Consider the following 24,007-nt stretch of genomic DNA (forward strand, 5'->3'; position numbering starts at 1 on the left):
TTGTTCAATTATACTGTTAAATTATATATACAGTACACTGTTGGGGGAAAAAAAATACTCTTTTCATTGGCTGTATATATTTTTTCCACAGCACTGTAAACTATGAAATTATTTTTTACCTCAAGGTTTTGACCACCATAGGCACGTCCACACTATAGGAGACTGCATATGGTTTTCCATTGTCAAGAGTCTCTAGTTCCTATTTTAAATACAAATAATATTAGCATACACAGGATATTGTTGTAGATCATGTTTATACACCATTGATGTATAATTGTTAGGTTTATTTTCAAACAGCAATTTTTCAACAATGAAAGGGTTTATTTCAATTAGTATTAATATGACTGATGAATTTATAGTGTGTTCACATTTCTGTACATAACATGTGGAAACGACAGCAAAGTACTTTTCTTTTTCTTTTGTAACAGGACAAAGGGGGCTTCAGTCACTCACGGCTAAATAGGCAGCATCTCTCTCTATGCAGTCTGCTAAGCGGCTCAACAGCAGTCCACGAAGTGATGCATCCATGCGTCGCCATGGAGATCCAAGTTTAAAGGCATCTCTTGCAGCCTTGACAGCTTTCTCCACATCTGCCTGTGTAAAAAAAAAAAAAAAAAAAAAAAAAAAAAAAAAAAACACACATTAAAGAATCAAAGACTGAAATTTTCTGCAAGTCCAAACAAAGATGACCAGGGCGAATGTGAGAAAGTACTGTCACTTGCCATATCAACCAGCCCTACATAAATGGCATCAGTTCAGTGCCACAATTTGTGAGAGAGCCTTATTGGCAAGAAATCATTTTCCACGCTGTTACGCCAAATAAAAATCCCCATTATAGGGTTCGCACACCTCGCCATGTTAAATGTAGGGATGGCAAAGTACTGGTGCTGTGGTACCAAGTCAAAGCCATGGTACTCAACACGCAGCCCGGAGGCCACATCCAGTTCTCAAACCATCTTCTTGTGGCCCGCTTGATATTGTCATATCATTATATAAAGTATGTTAAATGTGCATTAAATTTTGATGTGTCAATTTTCAAGAGCAATTATGGTAATTCTTAGTATTGCTGAATTGTTGTACAGTTACAGAGGAAACGAAACAGCAAATAGATGAAAAGAATGAATTAAACAACAAAGACGTGAATATAAATCTGATTATAGGCTTATAGACTTTAAAAAAAAGTGTGGCATCAGTCTGTACGCATGTCGACAAAAACAGTTTGTGCACACTCAATCAAAAATGCATGCTCTCTCTCTGTCACTTGTCAAACCTGTTTGAAGAGCTCAACAGTGATATTATGCTTGTTGTGAACAGTAATAACAGAAAAAAAGTTTCTTACAAAAATAGTGTTGAGATGTCTAAATGCTTAATAAGTCATTTTTATTACTAACCTAAACAAAACCCTAAATAAGGGTAATCGAAGATAGTAATGATTTCTCATTGAAGCACTTTTGGAGCTAGTGTTGGAGATGTCTGTCCTGTTTTGAGGGTATTTATAATGTGTGTGTGTGTGTGTTGTTTACTAGATAGCCAGTCTATCATGATCTTTGACAGTGACACCTAAACTAATTATCTCTGCTCTCAATATATGGCAATAAATTTATATTTGTGTGTTTTGTAATTAGTGTTTAGTGTGGGGCATTTTGCTGCAATATATGGCTTAATTCTTGTTAAAGTGTGGATCTTAAAAATAAATAAATAAATAAATAAATTAAAAAAAAAAACCTTGTTACATCTGTACACCAACTTTCATTGATGTAAAAGCATGTTCCATCGCCTCTCGTTTTCCCCGTTAAAACCGCAATACGAGCTGCTCAGAACAGAAGGAAGCTTGGCAGTTGAAATGTGCTGTCTGGAATGGCTTCACTCAGCCACGTTTCTGTGAAGCACAAGGCAGCAGAGTTAGAAAAGTCCTTGTTTGTACGGGTGAGGAGATGTAGTTCGTCTGTTTTGTTAGGAAGAGAGCGGAGATCCGCTAGATCAATACTCTGCAACACTGTTCGAAAGCCACGCTGACGAAGCTTGACCAGCGTGCCGGCTCACTTCCCTCGCTTGCGTCTCATAGCGCGTTTAAACAACACAGCTGCGCCTCTGACTATAATGTCCAGCACAGCGTCCGAATAGTCAAAAACCAGGAAAAGATTGTCTTAGTATGTGCTGTCGAATGTTCAGATTGGAAAAAGATTACTAAAACACAGGACAAACAAACAAAAACAACAAAAGAACTGGAGAGCTCCACACCGATGCTGCCATCCGCGGCACCATCTTAAAGATCTATAAAGTCTTAGAGTGATCATTGTGTAGTTTGATTAAATATGATTGTAAATTGTGTATAAAAATTAAATAATTAAATAATAATTGTATTTAGAACCCCTGTGAGCAAGCTGAAGGTGACTGTGGCAAGGAACACAAAACTCCATAAGATGTTTGTTAATAGAGAAAAATAACCTTGGGAGAAACCAGGCTCACTGTGGGGGTCAGTTCCCCTCTAGCTAAACAACATGAATATAATGCCAATATTAGTTATTTGTGTGCAATGCAAGTCATGGTTTAAAATTTGTAAATTAAGCGTTAAGGTCCAGTGTTTAAAAAAAATATATATATTTTATGAACTTTAAGATTAATGACTAATGTCTTTGAAGTCCAACCTAGATTAACTGCAGAAGTTCACATAGATACATTGTCCTTTGTTAATTGGCTGATGAAGGCTTTTGTTGGTAATTAAATGATAGTCTATGTATTCCATTTCAAGAGTGTAGTTCATCAATGGACAAAGGTGATGCAGACAGAGATCAATGAGGTGCAACGCAGTTAAACCGGCAGGTCATTTCGGTGAGGTTCGGTGGGGTCCATCCAAAATCCAAGGTTCAGGCAGTGGCATATGAAGTATCCGATGTCTTACAGTTGGAGTTGGCATGAGTTCATCCTCTGAAGTGATGTCTGGCTAGCACCGGCTGTAGTTCGTCATCATCACTCAGCAACACGTAGCAGTGGAGTCCGACACCAAGCAGGAATGGAGCTGGATGTGACCGGCTCTGGTAACCTCCGGATATTAGCGTAGATGCCATTCAATTTTATGCAGAGTTATAGATTATGATAAGATGTTTCTGGTTCCGGCAGACCTAACTAAAGCAGCCTAATTGTGAGTTGATAGATAAATTAGGTGTACGCCTTGCTAAACAGATGAGTCTTTAGTCTAGACTTAAACTGAGTGAGTGTGTCTGCATCCCGAACAGTGTTAGGGAGACTATTCCATAGTTTAGGAGCCAAATATGAAAAGGTTCTACCTCCTTTGATATTCTTGGAATTATTAACAAGCCAGAATTTTGTGATCGTTATGAACATGACGGAATATAGCATGTCAGAAGTTCACTTAAATTCTGTGGCGCTAGACCATTCAAAGCTTTGTATGTAGTTAACAGAATTTTTAAATTAATACGAAATTTAACAGCTAGCCAATGTAACGATGATAAAATTGGGCTAATTTCTTGGTTGTAGTCAGCACTCTAGCAGCTACATTTTGAACCATGTGAAGTTTATTTATTGGACATCCTCCCAGTAATGCATTACGATAATCTAGTCTTGAGGTCACGAATGCATGAATTAGTTTTTCGGCATCAGCAACAGAGAGCATGTGCCGTAACTTAACAATATTTCTAAGGTGGAAGAATTTGATTTTCAAAGGACTGCTTGGTATCAAATAAAACACCTAAGTTCTTTGCTGTAGAAGACGATATAACAGTACATCCACCGAGAGTCAAATTATATTTTAGCTGCTTATTTATTTATTTTTTTTTAAGAGGTTTTTGGTCAAATAATTAGTACCTCTGTTTTGTCGGAATTGAGTAGTTGGTTTTTGGCCAACTAATCTTTGATTTCATTGATACACTCTGCTAATTTGGAGAATTGTGAATTTTCGTTGGGTTTAGAAGAAATATAAAGTTGGGTATCATCGGCATAACAGATGATTCCTGATAATATCTCCCAAGGGAAGCATGTATAAGGAGAAAAGCAGAGGCCCTAAAACTGATCCCTTTGGCACTCCATACTTTTGTTTGATTTAACAATTCCTTGTTTACACATACATAGTAGCGGTCTGATAAATAGGACCTAAACCATCCTAATGCAAGTCCACTAATGCCAACATAATTCTCCAGCCTATTCAAGAGAATGTCGTGATCTATCGTGTCGAAGGTTGCACTAAGATCTAAAAGCACTAGAAGAGAAATGCAGCCGCGATTAGATGATAAGAGCAAGTCATTCTGATAAGTACAGTCTCTGTACTGTGATGGGGCCTAAATCCTGACTGAAATTGTCCATATATACCATTTCTCTGTCAAAATAAACATAGTTGGGAGGACACTACCTTTTCTAGTATTTTTGACATAAATGGTAGATTTGAAATCGGTCTGTAATTAGCCAATTCTCCAGGATCAAGCTGTGGCTTCTTAATAAGCGGTTTGATAACTGCCATTTTAAAGTTTCTTGGGACATGTCCTAAGGATAGCGAGGATTTAATAATATTAAGAAGAGGTTCTGAGATTACAGGGAATAAATACCTCTTTTAAGAGCTTAGTTGGTATTGGATCTAATATACATGTTGTGGCTTTTGATTTTTTGATAAGTTTTGTTAGCTCTTCATGATCTATGACAGCGAAGGACTTAAGTTGCTCGTGAGGAAAATTATGAGACACAGTTTTCTGAGGTGCTGTGACAGTTGATTGCACAGTTCCAATTTTATTTCTGATTATTTCAATTTTATAAGTAAAAAAAATCATGAAGTCATTACTATTGTGCTGCAATGGAATATCTGGTTCAGTCAATGCTTTATTCCTGACCAATTTAGCCACAGTACCGAATAAACACATAGGATTGTTGTGGTTATTTTCTATGAGTTTGCTAAAATAGTGCATGTCTGTAGCTATAAACACTATCCTTCCATGCACCGTGAAATACCTCTAATTTTGTATTTTTCCACTTGCGCTCCATTTTCTGAGCTGCTCTCTTGAGAGCACGAGTGTGATCATTGTACCACGGTGCAGGGATTTTTTCTTCAGATTTATTTAAATCAAAAGGTGGCGACACTATCAAGAGTGCTAGAGAAGACTGTATTTATATTTTCTGTTATTACATCAAGTTCTTTTAGACTTTTTGGCTCACTGAGTATATGAGACAATTCTGGAAGATTATAAGTGAAGATATCTCTAGTGGTCGAAAGAACTGTCCTATCTGAATGATAGCATGGTGTAGATTGAGAGACATTAGCTGATCGCAGCAAACAAGAGATGAGGTAATGATCTGAGATGTCATCGCTCTGCGATAGAATTTCTATAGTATCAACATCAAAACCATATGACAGAATAAAATCTAGTGTATGGTTATGTTGATGAGTTGGTCCTGTCACATTTTGTCTGACTCCAAGAGAGTTGAGAATATCGATAAATGCTAATCCCAATGTGTCTTTTTCATTATCTATGTGAATGTTGAAGTCACCAACAATTAAAGCTCTATCTACATTAACTACTAGATCTGATAGAAAATGTGAAAATTCACCAAGGAAACCAGAGTACGGCCCAGGTAATCTATATAATGTAACAAAGGCAAAAGATTTTTTATTTATATTTGATGGTGTCATATTAAGCATTATTAGTTCTAAAGACTTAAACTTATATCCTGTTCTCTGAGTAACACCAAAAACTTCACTGTAAATTGTAGCAACACCTCCTCAACCCTTCAGACAAGGCTCATGTTTATAACAACAACCTGGGGGAATAGATTAATTTAAACTAATATATTCATCTGGTTTAAGCCAGGTTTCAGTCAAACAGAGCACATCCAAAATATGATCTTTAATAATTTAATTTACAATTAGTGCTTTGGTTGAAAGAGATCTGAACAGATATGTTTTAGTTTTTTTCAAGTTTGTCCTTAATCAAATTTTTCCTAAATGATTTAGTAAGGGGTCTGTGTTTGGTAGTTCGGGGAACAGACACAGTCTCTATATGATATCTAGGTGATACAATCTCTATGTGTTGTAGTTTATGTGACCTATGTGACATCTCAAGGCAGCTAGCAGACGCTTGGATTAACCAGTTTGTCTACTTCCTGACCTGGGCCCAGTTAGTCAAATAATATCACTATTAAGATTATGAACCAAATTATTAGAGAGGTGAGCGGCACCTTCCCTGGAGGGATGGAGTCAGTCTCTCTTTAGCAGGTCAGGTCTACTTTAAAAACTGTTCCAATTGTCCATAAATCCTATGCTAATCTCCGGACACCACTCAGACATCCAGCCATTCAGTGACACTAATCTACTATAAACCTAGTCACCACGACGAGCAGGGAGGGGGCCAGAGCATATTACAGTGTCTGACATCATTTTTGCACGTTTACACACCTCTTATATTATCTTTAATGATCTCCGATTGGCGAAGCCGGACATCGTTAGTGCCAACATGAATAACAGTTTTAGAAAATCTACATTTAGCATTAGCCAGCACTTGTAAATTTGTTCTGATGTCAGACGCCCGAGCTCCCGAAATGCATTTAACAATAGTGGCTGGAGTCTCCATTTCCACGTTCCTTACAATAGAATTACCAATTATTAAGGCTCTTTCAACATAATTCTCAGTGGGTGCATCACTGAGTGCGGAGAATCGATTTGAAACCCTAACAGGAACAGAAGAGTAGTGTCGCTTTGCTGACCGAGTATGCCGCTGAGACGTCACCCAAATGCCCTGCTGCGGGGGCTCTTCAGCTGGAACCAAAGTGTGTGTGTTGCTTGCTGTACTACCCGCATCCGAAACAGTATCTACTGGCTTCTCTTTTTCACTGACTTCCACTAGCGTTCGAAAGCGTGTCTCTAACTCATTAATCTTCTCCGTAAGCCTGACTAATTTCTTACATTTATCACTTGAATCCCTCACTGCTGACGGAAGAAGCTATAATAAACATGTGGCATGCAATGCAGGAAGAAATAACATGAGTGTATGCCATGATTTACCGCAATTGTTTGTTGTTCTTGAGCGGCGAGGGTTTGAGATCGATGTGGTTCCTAATCAGCAGATATTAGAGACTGATGCAATAATCCATGTAAAATACAGTGGAGAAAACAAATGCATGCAGTTGAGATGCGAGATGTAGACAAGCGGAAAAAATTAAATAAAAAAAACAAGAGAAACGGGTGTGTGCGGTAAAATACAAACAGTTGAGTTTACATACACTTAAGTTGAAGTCATTAAAACTAATTTTTAACCACTCCACAGATTTCATATTAGCAAACTATAGTTTTGGCAAGTAATTTAGGACATCTAATTTTGTGCATGACAAGTAATTTTTCCAACAATTTTTACAGACAGGTTGTTTCACTTTTAATTGACTATATCACAATTAAATTGGGTCAGAAGTTTACATACACCAAGTTAACTGTGCCTTTAAGCAGCTTGGAAAATTCTAGAAAATGATGTCAAGCCTTTATACAATTAGCTTCTGACAGGAGGTGTACTGAATTGGATGTGTACCTGTGGATGTATTTTAAGGCCTACCTTCAAACTCATTGCCTCTTTGCTTGACATCATAGGAAAATCAAAAGAAATCAGCCAAGACCTCAGAAAAGAATTTGTGGACCTCCAAGAGTCTGGTTTATCCTTGGGAGCAATTTACAAACGCCTGAAGGTACCACGTTCATCTGTACAAACAATAGTACACAAGTATAAACACCATGAGACCATGCAGCCATCATACCACTCAGGAAGGAGATGCATTCTGTCTCCTAGAGATGAACATAGTTTGGTGCAAGAACAACAGGAAAAGGACCTTGTGAATATACTGGAGGAAACAGTTAGACAAGTATCTATATCCACAGTAAAACGAGTCCTATATCGACATAACCTGAAAGGCTGCTCAGCAAGGAAGAAGCCACTGCTCCAAAGCTGACATAAAAAAGCCAGACTACAGTTTGCAAGTGCACATGGGGACAAAGATCTTACTTTTTGGAGAAATGTCCTCTGGTCTAATGAAAAAACAAATTGAACTGTTTGGCCATAATGACCATTGTTGTGTTTGGAGGAAAAAGGGTGAGGCTTGCAAGCCAAAGAACACCATCTCAACCATCTCATCATCATGAGGAAGGAAAATTATGTGGATATATTGAACCAACATTTCAAGACATTAGCCTGGAATTTAAAGCTTGGTTGCAAATGGGTCTTCAAAATGGACAATGACCCCAAGCATACCTCCAAAGTTGTGGCAAAATAGCTTAAGGACAACAAAGTCAAGGTATTGGCCATCACAAAGCCCTAACCTCAATCTGAATTTGTGGGTAGAACTGAAAAAGTGTGTGCGAGCAAGTAGGCCTACAAACCTGACTCGGTTACACCAGTTCTGTCTGGAGGAATGGGCCAAAATTCCAGCAACTTATTGTGAGAAGCTTGTGGAAGGCTACCCAAAACGTTTGACCCAAGTTAAATAATTTAAAGGCAATGCTACCAAATACTAAAGAGTGGATATAAACTCCTGATCCACTGGGAATGTGATGAAAGAAATAAAAGCTGAAATAAATCATTCTCTCTACTATTATGCTGACATTTCACATTCTAAAAATAAAGTAATGATCCTAACTGACGTAAGTCAGGGAATGTTTTCTACAGTTAAATTTTATTAAATTGTGAAAAACTGTTTAATTGCATTTGGCTAAGGTATATGTAAACTTCTAACTTCAACTGTAGATAGCAGAATGGCATCTCAGAATGCACAACATGTGAAACCTTGAGGTGGATGCGCTGCAACAGAAGAAGACCACATCAGGTTCCACTTCAGTCAGCCAAGAACAGAAAACTGAGGCTGCAGTGGGCCTACCATCTGTGTACCTCAGCAGAAATAGACATTCATCAGACCAGGCTATGTTTTCCTGTCTTTTTTTTTTCTGATTTTCTCCCCAGTTTGGAATGCCCAATTCCCAATCCACCAAGTCCTCGTGGTGGTGTAGTGTCTCGCCTCAATCTGGGTGGCGGAGCACGAATCTACAGTCCATTTTCACCTACAGTCACCAAACTTGGTACATACAGTTGTGCTGAAAAGTTTGCATACCCTGGCAGAAATTGTGAAATTTTGGCATTGATTTTGAAAATATGACTAATCATGCCTTTTATTTAAGGATAGTGATCATATGAAGCCATTTATTATTACATAGTTGTTTGGCACCTTTTTAAATCATAATGATAACAGAAATCACCCAAATGGCCCTGATCAAAAGTTTACATACCCTTGAATGTTTGGCCTTGTTACAGACACACAAGGTGACACACACAGGTTTAAATGGCAATTGAAGGTTAATTTCCCACACCTGTGGCTTTTTAAATTGCAGTTAGTGTCTGTGTATAAATAGTCAATGAGTTTGTTAGCTCTCATGTGGATGCAGTGAGCAGGCTAGATACTGAACCATGGGGAGCAGAAAAGAACTGTCAAAAGACCTGCGTATCAAGGTAATGGAACTTTATAATGATGGAAAAGGATATAAAAAAAGATAACCAAAGCCTTGAAAATGCCAGTCAGTACTGTTCAATCACTTATTAAGAAGTGGAAAATTCAGGTATCTATCTCTTGATACCAAGCCAAGGTCAGGTAGACCAAGAAATATTTAAGCCACAACTGCCAGAAGAATTGTTCGGGATACAAGGAAAAACCCACAGATAACCTCAGGAGAAATACAGGCTGCTCTGGAAAAAGATGGTGTGGTTGTTTTGCATGGTCAGTCATATTTTCAAAATCAATGCCAAAATTTCACAATTTCTGCCAGGGTATGCAAATTTTTGAGCACAACTATATATAGTTCTCACCAAGCTGGACAACTTTCATAATTATAGTCATTAACTCCACCCAACAGGAAGTCGGCCATTTTGGATTTTCTGAAAATTGCAAGCTCTGAACTTTTAAATACTCCATTCATGTGACTGCCACCATATTTGTGCAACATCATGCCAAGACAATTAAATGCTAAATTGTGAATGGATGTTTGATATTTTGAATGGTGTTGCCATGGCGCAGCAATAAATTTATGGCTAAAAATGTGAAACAGGAAGTTCCTTATATCTTCTGTGTGCATTGTTTGATTTTGTTAAATTCAGCTGTATGTTTGGTAATGGGAGCTGATCACATTTATGTGGCTATTATGGGTCACGGCCATAGTGCCACCAATTGGAGGAAGTATGGCACTTTTAACAGACTTTGAAATAGCCCTCTTATGTTTACATGGATTTCTTCTAAATTCTTTAGAATAATGTCAAGACACTGCTGATGTAAGGGATATTTGATATCTTAAATACTGTTGCCATGGCAACACATTGTTATAATTCCTTCCTATATTTGGGTGATTGAGGCACTTGGAATGCTTAAAATGTCATGAAATTTTCCACACACATCAGAGTCATTAGCTATTAGTTCTGGGCAAAAGTTCATGCATGGGCATGTGTGGAGGGGGGCTCTGTAACATCCCCTTTAAAATGGGCGTGTAAAATGGCCTCTGAAGCACCCCCATTTTCACCTAAAGTCACCAAAATTGGTACATATATAGTTCTCATCAAGCCAGACAACTTTCATAATTATAGTCATTAGGTCTGCCGAACAGGAAGTTGGCCATTTTGGATTTTTTTAATATTGCAGTCTCTGAACTTTTAAAAACTCCTCCTAGGTGACTCATGAGACTGTCACCACATTTAGACAACATTATGCCAAGACAATGAAGATGTCTTGTTTTCCAAAAGTCAGCAGGTGGAAATGGAGCAGTTGTGCTTGGAACTGTCGTCGCTGCTTGCAGCTATATTTATTATTATTCTTTCAAGGCTTTCGGTACATTTGGGGTAATTAACATGCGTGAAAACTCTTGAAATTGTGAACAGATTTTGATATATCGAACGGTGGTGCCGTGGCGAGGCATTAAATTAATGGCGAAAAATGGGAAGCAGGAAGTGTCTCATATCTTCTCTGTGCAATGTGTGATTTAGATCAAAATTGAGATGTATGTTTTGTTTTGGGGGCTAATCACATAGATTTGACTAATTTGGGTCACGGTCATAGCACCACCACATGGCAACAGGAAGTGTGGCTCTTACAACAGACTTTAAAATAGTCCTCTTATATTTTCTCATATTGCTTCAAAATTGTTAAGAATAATATCAAATGCCAAATACATGTGTCCACCTTGCATTGTTTTCCAAAAGTCAGCAGGTGGAAATGGAGCAGTTGTGCTTGGAACTGTCGTCGCTGCTTGCAGCTATATTTATTATTATTCTTTCAAGGTTTTCGGTACATTTGGGGTAATTAACATGCGTGAAAACTCTTGAAATTTTGCACACACATCAGAGTCATCGGCCATTAGGGCTAGGCAAAGTTGCTGGGGGGGGGGTGCAAGGGGGGCTCTGTTGCACCCCCTTGAAAATGGACATGTAAGGGGAGCTCTGTAGCACTCCCATTTTCACCTACAGTCAACAAAATCTGGTACATATATAGTTCTCATCAAGCCGGACAACTTTCATAATAATAGTCATAAAGGTCCACCAAACAGGAAGTCAGCCATTTTGGATTTTCAAAATGAGGAGAGAGCCCCGGCCGTGACTCCGGACAACCACAGCCCCCTGCTCCCACCCACGCACTTGAAGATGGGGCGGAAGATGACCCAGAAGCCTTCCTCGACCTTTGAGCTTACCGTCGAGATCTAGGGCTGGCCCGTTGCTGTCCGGGGAAGCCCAGCTTGCTACTCAACAACTGCCAGCAGCTAACCTCCTGGTTTAAGAAGACCTGAAGAAGTCCATCCTGCAGTGGGTTGGCCGCAGTCCAGAGCAGTAATGCCAGGTTTTCTGATCCATGAAGCTGGAGAGGACTGGCTGCCCGTTTGCCTTCACCCAATGGCTCCGAGACGCCTGCCAGAAATGGCTGCAGGTGGGGGATTGCGACGTCGTGGGAGTGATCGACCAGATGGTGCTGGAGCAGCTAATCCATTGACTGCCAAAAGGAATGGCGGAGTGGGTCCAGTGCCACTGCCTGGTGTCACTGGAGGAAGCTGTCTGACTGGCGGAGGACCATATGGCGGCATACCCGAGGACGGAAGAGCCCTCCCACTCTCTCCCCCCATGTTTTCCCCGTTCTCTTCCCCCTCCCCTCTTCCTTCTCACTCTGCTCTCTCCAGAGCCCATTCCTGCCCCGCAGAGGCGAGGAGTCCTGCCACCGAGGCCAGTTCATCTACGGTGCCCCGCTGCTCTCCCCCTCAGGTGGAGGCACACGCTAACGCAGGTGCGGGCATAGCGCCTGGGCCAGCCTGCTGGAGTTGCGGAGATCCGGGACACTTCCGGGATCAATGCCCTGTGATGGAGCTGGGGACGGTGGTCCAGATCCCTGACACTCCGCAGGCTGCCCCTGACCGGATTGGAGCATACCGGATACGTAAGTGTCAAGGGGGGTACTCACCAAGCGTTGGTTGACACGGGTTGTAATCAAACCACTATCCATGAATGCTTGGTTCAACACGAGTCTTTGGGCACAGCTAAAATGGTAAGGGTGAAGTGTGTGCATGGGGATATTCATAACTACCCTGTGGTGACTCTTGTGATTAAATTCCAGGGAACAAAACAGAGTGGAGGCCGCGGTAAGTTCAGAAATGTATTAAAGGGAATATGCGCGGATGGGTCCTGCACAAGTGACGAGATGTGAAATGTGCGATGCTCTGGCAGGGGAGGCAGAACCGGGCCGTCTTCGTCAGCTCCACGTCAGGATGACATGAGGAGGGAGAGGCTGCAGCCCCTCCCATCCTCAGGGCATTTCCCGAAGGGGAATTCCCTTTGGAGCAGTTGCGAGACGGAACCCTCAAGCAGGCCTACAACCAAGTGAGAGTGATCGATGTTCAACAGCTTCGGCCAGGTGTTGCACTTTCATATCCCTATTTCACAATTATAAACGAGCGGTTGTATAGAGTGACGCAGGATGCTCAAACAATGGAAGATGCAACCCAGGGAAATGGTGTTCCAGGCGGCTCATTATATTCCATTGGCGGGTCATCTGGGGAAAGGAAATCACTGAACCAATTAATAGCCCTTATTATTGGCCGGGCATTGGCGGCGATGTTCATAGGTGGTGTGAGGCATGCGGCGAATGTCAGCTGGTGAATCCACCAGTCACCCCAAAAGCGCCATTGTGCCCCCTTCCACTGATCGAGGTCCCCTTCGAGAGAATTGGCATGGACCTCATCGGGCCATTAGAGCGGTCAGCATGCGGACATCGCTTTGTATTAGTCCCGGTGGACTATGCAATGCGATATCCGTAAGCAGTGCCTCTAAGCAGCATCTCAGCTCGTAGTGTTGCAGAGGTTCTCTTCAAAATAATCTCCCGGGTGGGGATTCCGAAAGAAATCCTCACCGATCAGGGCACAACCTTTGTGTCACGGACACTACGCAAGATTTACGAATGATTGGGCATTAAGTCAATTCGCACCAGCGTTTACCATCCACAAACAGATAGCTTGGTGGAGCGATTTAATAAAACCCTTAAAAACATGATTCGTAAGTTCTTGCACGAGGATGCTAGAAACTGGGACAAATGGTTCGACCCCGTTATTCGCAGTACAAGAGGTCCCGCAAGCCTCCACTGAGTTTTCCCCATTCGAGCTGTTGTATGGGCGGCGCCTGCGCAGCGTGCTTGATGTCATACGAGAAGCTTGGGAGGAGGGACCTTCAACCAGTAAGAATGAAATTCAATAGGTTCTTGATCTTAGAACAAAACTCCACACCTTGGGGCAACTAACACAGGAGAATTTGCTCCAAGCTCAAGAACGACAGAGCCGACTGTATAACGGGAACTCGTCTGCAGGAATTTGCACCGGGAGATAAGGTACTCGTATTACTCCCCACGTCGGGCTTCAAATTACTCACCAAGTGGCAAGGACCCTTTGAGGTCACACGATGAGTGGGGGATCTCGATTATGAGGTAAAGTGAACCGATAGAGGGGGCGCACGTCAAATATATCACCTCAACCTCCTGAAATTGTGGAGGGAGGTGGTCCCTGTGACGTTGGCTATGATAGTTCCAGAGAGGGCGGAGCTCGGGCCGGAGGTGAATACAAAACCTAAACACATCACCCCGGTCACTTGCGGAGACTACCTCTCACCGTATCAAGTCGCAGAGGTTGCCAAGTTGCAACAGGAATTTGCAGATGTGTTTTCCCCTCTACTGGGTCATACGAACCTCATCCAGCACCACACTGAAACCGAGCCAGGGGTGGTGGTACGTAGCCATCCCTACCGATTGCCAGAGCACAAAAAGAAAATAGTTTGGGAAGAATTGGATGCAATGCTCAATATGGGGGTAATAGAGGAATCCCACAGCGATTGGTCCAGCCTGGATGTTCTAGTTCCTAAGAGGGACGGGTCTGTAAGGTTCTGTGTGGATTATAGAAATGTCAACACAGTGTCTAAATTTGGTGCCTACCCAATGCCTCGTGTTGATGAGTTGCTTAATCGGTTAGGCACTGCTAAATTTTATTCAACACTGGATTTGACAAAGGGTTATTGTTTGTTTGTTTCTTTCATTTTTTTACGCCAAGCTTCTATGGCTATATTCATGGTGGGAGCCAGGTTTAGTTATTTAAAAATAGAGTTAAATAAGGTGTTTAAGATTCATTTTTCCTAAAAACCTTAAAACTAAATTTGGATTCACTTGATTAAAAACCTTTTCAAAAGTATCAACTGAACAATACAGGTTCCTCAGATGTGTAGAGGTACGACAGTCCAGTAAAATATGTTTAATGGATAGTAGGTTCTGACAAGATGAGCAATTTGTTGAATTTTCTCCTGATATTAAAAACTGGTGTGTGAGTCTTGTATGTCCTATCCGGCATCGTGTGTAAATGTCTTGATCACAGCGATTATTAAAAGGGAACACATATCTTGTCCCAACAACAAGATTTATTTCCCGTAATTTGTTGTTTAAACATTGATCGCACTCCGACTGCCATTTATTTTTGATATATACATCCAGAGTTGGTTTCAGATCTGTGGAAGGTATAGGTCATTTTACTGGTTCAGTAGATAGTGCTTCTCTGGCAGCTCTGTCTGCTTGTTCATTACCGGAGATTCCTGAGTGTCCAGGTACCCAGCAGAAAATAATTGTAAAACTCTTAGCTTCAAGAGATGACAGTTTGATTAAAATCTTCACGATTGTTGGATGATCAGTTTTAGTAGCTTCCAATGCTTCAAGACATTATTTTGAATCAGTTATTATTAAAAAAGATTTTTGTAGAGCAGTCTCAATAAACTTCAGTGCCAGTAGTAGAATGTTTTCCTCTGCAGTGAAAACTGAACTTTGGTCAGGGATGCGGATACCCTGACACAGTTGGTTTGTTGCAAAAGCTGCTGCCACTTTATTTCCAGATTTAGATCCATCTGTGTATATTGGGATATGTTGTGGGTATACTGCTCTTATGTCCAGAAATTGTTGATTTTGCATTTTGGATTTTTGGTTCCTTGTTAAATCCAGATGGATTTTAGGCTTTTTGAGATCCCATGGAGGAATTTTGCAGAAATGTGTCTGTTCCAAACTGTTTAGATCCACTTTCAGATTCTCCAGATGGGTTTTATATGTAGGCCAAATGGATGAATTAAACTTTTTTTCTTCATATATTGTTGAATGCTGAAGTGGGAAAACTGCTGAATAGGCTGGGTTTTCTTTATTTGTTTTAAGTTTCTAAAGGGTTATTGGCATATCCCCTTGACACCAATTTCACGTGAAAAAAAGCGTTCTCCACACCGTTTGGATTACACCAATTTGTGAAGCTTCAGTTCGGTTTGTTTGGGGCTCCAGCCACGTTTCAGCGTGGACCGAATCCTCAGACCACATTCGGCTTACACCGCTGCCTACTTAGAAGACATCATCATTTATAGTAATGATTGGCAGTGGCAAATGCAGCATCTGAGGGCGGTTCTGAGGTCGCTGCGACGGACGGGGCTCACAGCAAACCCCAAGAAGTGTGCGATTGGGCGGGTGGAGGTACGGTATCTGGGGTTCCACTTGGGCCACGGCAGGTGCGTCCCCAAATTGACAAGACTGCGGCGACTGCGACCTGCCCGAGACCCAAGACCAAAAAGGGGGTGAGACAATTCCTGGGGCTGGCTGGCTATTATAGGAGGTTTGTGCCTAATTATTCGGACATCACCAGCCTGCTGACTGATCTCACTAAAAAGGGAGCTCCAGACCCAGTCCAGTGGACGGAGCAGTGCCAACAGGCGTTTACGCAGGTTAAAGTCGCACTTTGCAGGGGGCCGCTTTAAAATGCACCTAATTTCTCTCTCCCTTTTGTGTTGTAGACAGACGCATCAGACAGAGGTCTGGGGGCCGTACTCTCGCAGGTGGTGGAGGACGAGGAGTGCCCGGTGTTGTACATCAGCCACAAGCTCTCCTTGAGGGAAACAAAGTGCAGCACCGTGGAAAAGGAGTGTCTGGCCATCAAGTGGGTGGTCCTCACTCTCCGTTACTACCTGCTGGGGCAGGCCTTCACCCTCTGCTCAGATCATGCTCCACTCCAATGGATCCACCGCATGAAGGATACCAATGCGTGGATCAACTGGTGGTATCTGGCTCTCCAGCCCTTTAAATTCAAGGTAGTCCAAAGACCGGGGGCGCAGATGGCTGTCGACGACTTTCCAGAAATGGGGAGGGGAGTGGCAGACAGGCGGTAGGGATATGTGGCAGCGGGGGCGTGGTCGAGCGTCCATCTGGAGAGAGGGAAAGCAGTAAGGGCGCTTACACCTGAGATAGATTATGTCTAACACCTGTCTCTAATTCCAGTGAGCATGGGGAGAGCGGCATATGCGGCCACACCACCAGCAGATAGGAGAGAGAGAGTCTGGCACAAGGAAGCCTATGGTGCTCATGGAGCTGATATGTTTGTGTAACCTGTTGTGTTCGTGAAGCTAATGTGTTTGAGTGACTACGTACCTGTCAAACTGACGAGTTTGTGAAGTTGTAAAGCATTGAAATGGCCGATTAAAAGTCTTACCTGAGACTGGAAAACCCGCTTCCCTGTGTCATCCTTCCCTTCTGCTGTGAAGTCCTTTACAGGGTCAAAATGAACTCCAACTAAATCACACAAATTTGCTGGGGAATAAAATGCCCAAATATTTAATGCCCTGTTTGGGCCACTGGAAAGCGCCCGGCTGAAAAGCAGTTACTGGGCAGTATGCTGTCAGAGCCAAAGCTTTGGATTTAGACCAATTGACTCTGTATCCTGAGAACTTAGAAAAGGAATTAATAATTCTGTGGAGGCAAGGCATAGATCTAGTGGGGTCGGAGACGATATAATAAAATATCATCTGCGTAAAGCAAAAGCTTGTGTGCCATACCTCCCGCCACCACCCCTGGAAAATCATCTTCCTTATCGTGGCTGCTAATGGTTCCAGGGCAAGACAGAACAATAATGGGGAAAGAGGGCAACCCTGCCGGGTGCCCCTGTCCAGGGTTAAATAATTTAAATGAATCCATTTGTTTGTACCGCCACTACCTGGTGTCTATAAAGTAACTTAATCCATCCAATAAAAGTTTTCTCAAACCCGTATATTTCCAAAATCTTAAATAGATAATCCCATTCTACAATATCAAATGCCTTTTCTGCATCGAGAGATAGCAGCGACCGGAATCTGATCATTCGCCACTGACCACATGATATTGATTAGATGCCTTATGTTATCAGAAGAGCTGTGGCCCCGAATAAACCCCACCTGACCTATATGTATAAGAGATGTCAAAACTTTACTTAATCGGTAAGCCAGAATTTTTGACAAAATTTTAACATCTAGCTGGATCAGGGAAATTGGATGGTAACTCTTACACTAGCTTGGATCTTTGTCCTTTTTAAGAATCAGACTGATCTGGGATTGTGTCGTGGTTGGCGGAAGCTTTCCATCCTTTAATGATTCCGTATAAACTTCTAACAAAAGTGAAGCCAGTTCTGTAGCATAAGATCTTCCTGTAGGAAACGCCTTTATTACCTCACCAAGCTCCTCCAAGGTTATCTCAGAATCAAGATAATTTATTTTGCTCAGTTGTCAGTTTAGGGAGTTCTTTGTTATTAACATTTATTATTGATTCTAAGACAGACAAGAATAAATTTAACCACAAAATTATACATTAGGAATCAACTTGAAACCCTTTATAACACCCACCCACCCCCCGCCCGCACAAATATAAAATAAGTAAATACCCACATATAAACAGACACACAAATAGTACATAAAAAAAGAGACAAAGTTCAACATATACTGAAAGAAGAAGAAGAAAAAAAAATTGTCTCCCTCCACTGCCCCACTCTAGGACCTCTCCAAATGAGACAAATAACCGCCCCATTTTCTGCCATAACTTGACAGGTTCCCCTGCCCTCTGGAAGTCATCTCCTCGAAAGCTGCCACTTTACCCAACTCGGTGCACCACTCACGAAATGAGGGTGCATCAGTTGACTTCCAACTCCTAAAGATTAGCTGTCTGCCAATCATCACGCTGGTTATTACCCAGCTTTTCATATATTTATCTCCTATATTCAGGACCCCTCCATCACCCAAAATACAAAGTCTGGGGCAAAATGAAAACTGTGTGTCCAGTACGTCACACACAAAATGCTGGATCCTCAACCAAAATTCCTGAATCTTAATACAACCTCAAAAAACATTGGTTATGTCCCCATCTTCTGACTGGCATCGCCAGCAGGTGGGTGAGTCTTTAAGACCAATCCTGTACAATCTAGAGGGGGTTCAATAAAATCTATGTAAAATCTTAAATTGCATGAGGCGAACCCTTGCATCTCTAGATGCAGACTTTATGTTGTTTAGAATGCTTACCCACACTCCCTCCTCCAATAACAAATTTAAATCTTCTTCCCATAATCTTTTGAGAGAATTTAAAGCTCCGTCCCCCAGACTCTGAATTAACAGGGCTCATGACCCTTCCCAAAAGCAGCAATCACCACTTCCAGAGTAACTGCTGCTCTAGGGGGGTGTATACTACTCCCAAAGACAGAGCAAAGCAGGTGGCACAGCTGTAAATACTTATACAATTGAGATCTGGGAATCCCAAAATACTGAATCAAATTTTCAAAAGATCTCAATACTCCACCCTCATACAGGTCACCAAGTGTATTAACCCCCCTCACAATCCAATCTGACCAACAGAAAGGGGACTTATTAATACATAGTTTAGGGTTCTGCCATATGCTCAAGGCTACGTTTAAATAAATATCAGAATTAAACACTCTGGACACTTTTGTCCATATCGAGTGCAAATGCAAAATAACGGGGTGTGACTTAACCACTCCAGCTTGTTTAATCGAAAGGCTTTGCAGTGATGAGATAGGGGCAAGAACTTCCTTTTCAATACAAAACCAGGGAGGAGCTCTCATAGGTGGAAGCGACCAATGAACCAAATGTCTAAGTCTGAATGCATAATAATAAAATAAAATCTTGGGTAGGCCTAATCCACCTTTGTCAATTGGCCTATGTAACTTACTGAAATTTAACCTGGGACGTTTACCATTCCAAATGAAGGACTTCGCGATGCTATCAAATTGCTTGAAATAAGAGAGGGGGACATCTATAGGGAGAGATTGTAGCAGGTACTTAAATTCTGGAATACAATTCATTTTAATAACATTAACTTTCCCAATCATCAATAAGTGTAATGAAGCCCACCTGTCCACATCATTCGAAAACCTTTTTATTAAGGGATCAAAATTAACTCTGACTAAATCAGACAAATTTGCTGGGAATAAAATTCCCAAATACTTAATTCCCTGTTTGGCCCACTGGAAGGCACCCGGCTGGAAGGCCGTTACTGGACAGTACGCTGACAAAGCCAAAGCTTCGGATTTAGACCAATTGACTTTGTATCCTGAAAATTTGGAAAAGGAGTTAATAATTCTGTGGAGGCAAGGCATAGATCTAGTGGGGTCGGACACGAATAATAAAATATCATCTGCGTAAAGCAGAAGCTTATGCGCCACACCTCCAGCCGTCACCCCTGGAAAATCATCCTCCTTTCTTATCGCGGCTGCTAATGGTTCCAGGGCAAGACAGAACAATAATGGGGAAAGAGGGCAACCCTGCCAGGTGCCCCTATCCAGAGTAAAATAATCTGAAATTAACCCATTTGTTTGTACCGCTGCTACAGGGTGTCTATAAAAGTAACTTAATCCAACCAATAAATGTACTCCTGAACCCATACATTTCCAAAATCTTAAAAAGATAATCCCATTCTACCATATCAAACGCCTTTTCAGTGTCAAGAGAGATGGCAGCAACCGGAGATTGATCATTCGCTACTGACCACATGATATTGATGAGCCGCCTGATGTTATCAGAAGAGCTACGGCCTCGAAATAAACCCCACCTGATCTATAAGTTGTCATAACTTAATCGATTAGCCAGAATTTGACAAAATTTTTACATCTAACTGGATCAGGGAAATTGGGCGGTACCTTTTACACTCGCTTGGATCTTTGTCCTTTTTTAAAATCGGACTAATCCGGGCTTGTGTTATGGTTGGCGGAAGATTTCTGTTCTTTAATGATTCCGTATAAACTTCTAACAAAAGTGGAGCCAGTTCTGTAGCAAAAGATTTGAAAAACTCAGAGGAAAAGCCGTCAGGCCCCGGAGCCTTGCCAGTAGGCAAGGCTTTAATTACCTCATCAAGCTCCTCCAAGGTTATCTCAGAATCAAGAGAATTTTTTTGCACAGTCGTCAGTTTAGGGAGATCTAATGGTTCCACAAAGTTCTTAATATCTTCATCAGTGGATGAAGACGTGGAACCATAGAGATCAAGATAGAATTTTTTAAGGCATTATTAATATCAATAGCCAAGGTAAATATTTCACCACAAGCAGATTTCACTGAGGGAATGATAGAAAAAGACTCTCTCTGCTTTATATATCTAGCCAAAAGTTTTCCTGCTTTGTCCCCTGACTCAAAGTATGACTGCCTTGCCCTGAATAAACAAAACTCCACTTTCTGTGACAAAATAGTATTATATCTGTATTTCAATCGGGTCAATTCTCTGAGGCCATCAGATGACATTCGGCGCTTCAGCTCTGCCTCGGCACTTTTAATATTCCCTTCCAACTCCACAAGTTCTTGTGCTTTGGATTTTTTAATGAATGAGGCATACTGTATGATCCAACCCCTAAGAACCGCCTTAAATGCCTCCCAAGCCACGCCCACAGAGGACACCGAGGACCAGTTGGTCTCCATATAAACACTGATTTCAGTCTTTAACATTTGTTGAAAATCAGGATTTTGCAAAAGGAGCACATTAAGACGCCAACTATATGATTTCTTTTTCTCTGTATATGGCAACACCTTTAAACTCACCAGGGCATGATCTGAGACTAAGATATTTCCAATTGAGCAATCAACAACAGATGAAATGAGGGATTTGGATATAAAAAAAAAAAAATCTATTCCAGAATAAATCTTATGGACTGATGAAAAAAAATGTATAGTCCCTACCAGATGGGTTCGAAAGTCTCCAAATATCTGTAAGACCAAGATTTTTACGCTTCCTGTGAAGCATCAATGTTGCTCTATGGGGCTTGCACACTTTTGCTTCACTATGATCAAGGACTAAGTCCATCGAAAGATTAAAGTCTCCTCCCAGTATTATATCATGAGGGGTGCCAGCGGCTTGCAATATCCCTTCAAGATCTATAAAAAAGCCCTGATCATCAATGTTAGGTGCATAAATATTAGCCAAAATAAGACTTTGCCCATGAATTTCAGCTAAAACAATAATGACTCTTCCTAATTTATCTTTAATCTGTTTGAGACAATTGAATTGTAGATATTTACTTATCAGCGTAATGACTTCCCTGCTCTTACTCGAGCCAGCACTAAAGAAAATATGCCCACTCCATATCCTCCCAAATTTTTCAGCTTCCTGCGGAGAAAGATGCGTTTCGTGAAGAAACACTATATCGTATTTCTTACACTTAAGAAGAGAAATAACCTTGCTTCTTTTTATGGAGTTCCCCAACCCATTCACATTCCATGTGGAGAGTGACAATCCACTCATATTAACACTGACATTTTGACATAAGAAAAAATAGATCATTTGTCAAAAACAAGATTATAAAAGACCACATTCCAACATTAGTGCAACAATCAAAACCCGAACATCCCCCATTACCAAACAAACAGAAAAAAGAAAAACGTGTGCATTAACCCCATGCAAGACAGCGCCAACTGGCGTCCATCCCTCCAAACTCAAACAGTCCATGCACGCCTACGAGAACCCCCGCAACAACTTTGCCATAGGATTGCTCAAGTCCGGTATTTCTATACAAATTTTGTGAGACAGAATTACACAGCAAAAGATAATCCATAAAACCAACTCCAGCCAATAGGCGGAATAAGCACAAAGAGCATGTAGATTCACCCATAAAACTGTCCTGAAGGTGTGTTACTCTACAAAATAAACTCCAGCCACTAGGCAGAACCAGCACAAACAAGTGCACAGTTTCCTTAAACAGTCAAGCGAATGTTCAGTGAGCCGGCTCACTCGGCTGCAACGTGAGTACAACAAGATGACTTACTCCATTGACTTTGCAAGAAATACTCCACAAAACAAACTCCAGACAATAGGAGGAATAAGCACAAAGAGCGTGTAGATTCATCCATAAAACTGTCCGGAAGGTGCGTCACTCTACAAAATATGCTCCAGCCGCTTGGCGGAACCAGCAAAAAAAACAACAAAAAAAAAACAACACACAGATTCCTCAAACAGTCAAGCAAATGTTTAGTGAGCCAGCCCACTCGGCTGCAACGTGAGTACAACAAGATGACTTACTCACTCCATTGACTTTATGAAGGACATCGCTTGCTGTGGGCATGTGAATGTTTTATGGCCATCCTTAGCATCTATTCTCAATTTGGCCAGGAATATCAGTGCAAAAACGAACGTCCGTTGTTGTAAAAGTTTCTTGCATTCTTTGTATCGATCACATTTCTCTCAATGAATTCGCAAAGTCTGGGAAAAAGAAAATGCTGTGGTTCTTCCAAGAAAGCCTTCCTTTACTCCTCACTTCACGTAACACAAGATCTTTATTGGATGATCTCAGAAATGTGGCCAGAATTTATCAGGGCCTGTCTTCCTCCATGGGTTGCTGAGCAGGAACCCTGTGAGCTCGCTCGATTTCCAGCTTATGGCCTGGTATGTTGAGCAGATTTGGAAAGAACCCATCCAGGAACTTTAACATATCCTCTGATAATATGGACATTATTCTGCCGGCTACCCCTCCGTGGCAGTGATCGATAGACATATCCTACAAGTCAGCAACGACCTTCGTCAGCACTGCCAACATGTTCAGCATCTCTCACCGCATTTCCTGCAAGTCCCCGACTAAGTCGACTCCCAGGCTTGCGGCCTGCTCGGGGGTGTCAGCTTGAGCATTTAAGTGTCTTTTAATGTCTCCAGAGCCCGAGGATTTTGAATTCTTTGACATATTGTCCTCCTAGAACAGTTATGGGACAGAGTGTATTGAATCTCACCTGTTTATGTCATTAAAAGTATTAAAACTAGCAAAGTGCGCAGAGCTCGCCGTTCACACGTCTGATCCTCGCATGGCGTCATGTGACTCAAACAGTCTCTGAACTTTTAAATACTCCTCCTGGTGATTCATGAGACTGTCACTACATTTAGACAACATTATGCCAAGACATTGAAGATTCTAAATTGCAAACAGATTTTAAGATATCGAACGGTGTTGCCATGGCGAGGCATTAAATTAATGGCGAAAAATGGGAAACAGGAAGTGTCTCATTTCTTCTGTGTGCAATGTGTGATTTAGATCAAAATTGAGATGTACTGTATGTTCAGTTTTGGGGGCTAATCACATGGATTTGACTATTTTGGGTAACGGTCATAGTGCCACCACATGGCAGCAGGAAATGTGGCTCTTACAACTTTAAAATAGGCCTCTTATATTTACTCA

At 41.4% G+C, this 24,007-nt stretch overlaps 1 protein-coding gene across 2 annotated transcripts in view; it reads right to left on the reverse strand.

The window, feature by feature from the left end:
- The window catches only part of aldh2.2 (aldehyde dehydrogenase 2 family member, tandem duplicate 2), an 86,385-nt gene that overhangs the window by 39,616 nt on the left and 22,762 nt on the right, over positions 1 to 24,007 (reverse strand). For both annotated transcript variants that reach the window (XM_051689552.1, XM_051689560.1), the window contains 2 exons: positions 454 to 594; positions 120 to 199 (listed from right to left, as the gene is read on the reverse strand). In XM_051689552.1, coding sequence (XP_051545512.1) covers positions 120 to 199; positions 454 to 594 — 221 coding nt within the window. The remainder of the gene's footprint in view (positions 1 to 119; positions 200 to 453; positions 595 to 24,007) is intronic.

This window comes from Myxocyprinus asiaticus, chromosome 4, assembly GCF_019703515.2.
Source record: "Myxocyprinus asiaticus isolate MX2 ecotype Aquarium Trade chromosome 4, UBuf_Myxa_2, whole genome shotgun sequence".
Lineage (NCBI taxonomy): Eukaryota > Metazoa > Chordata > Actinopteri > Cypriniformes > Catostomidae > Myxocyprinus > Myxocyprinus asiaticus.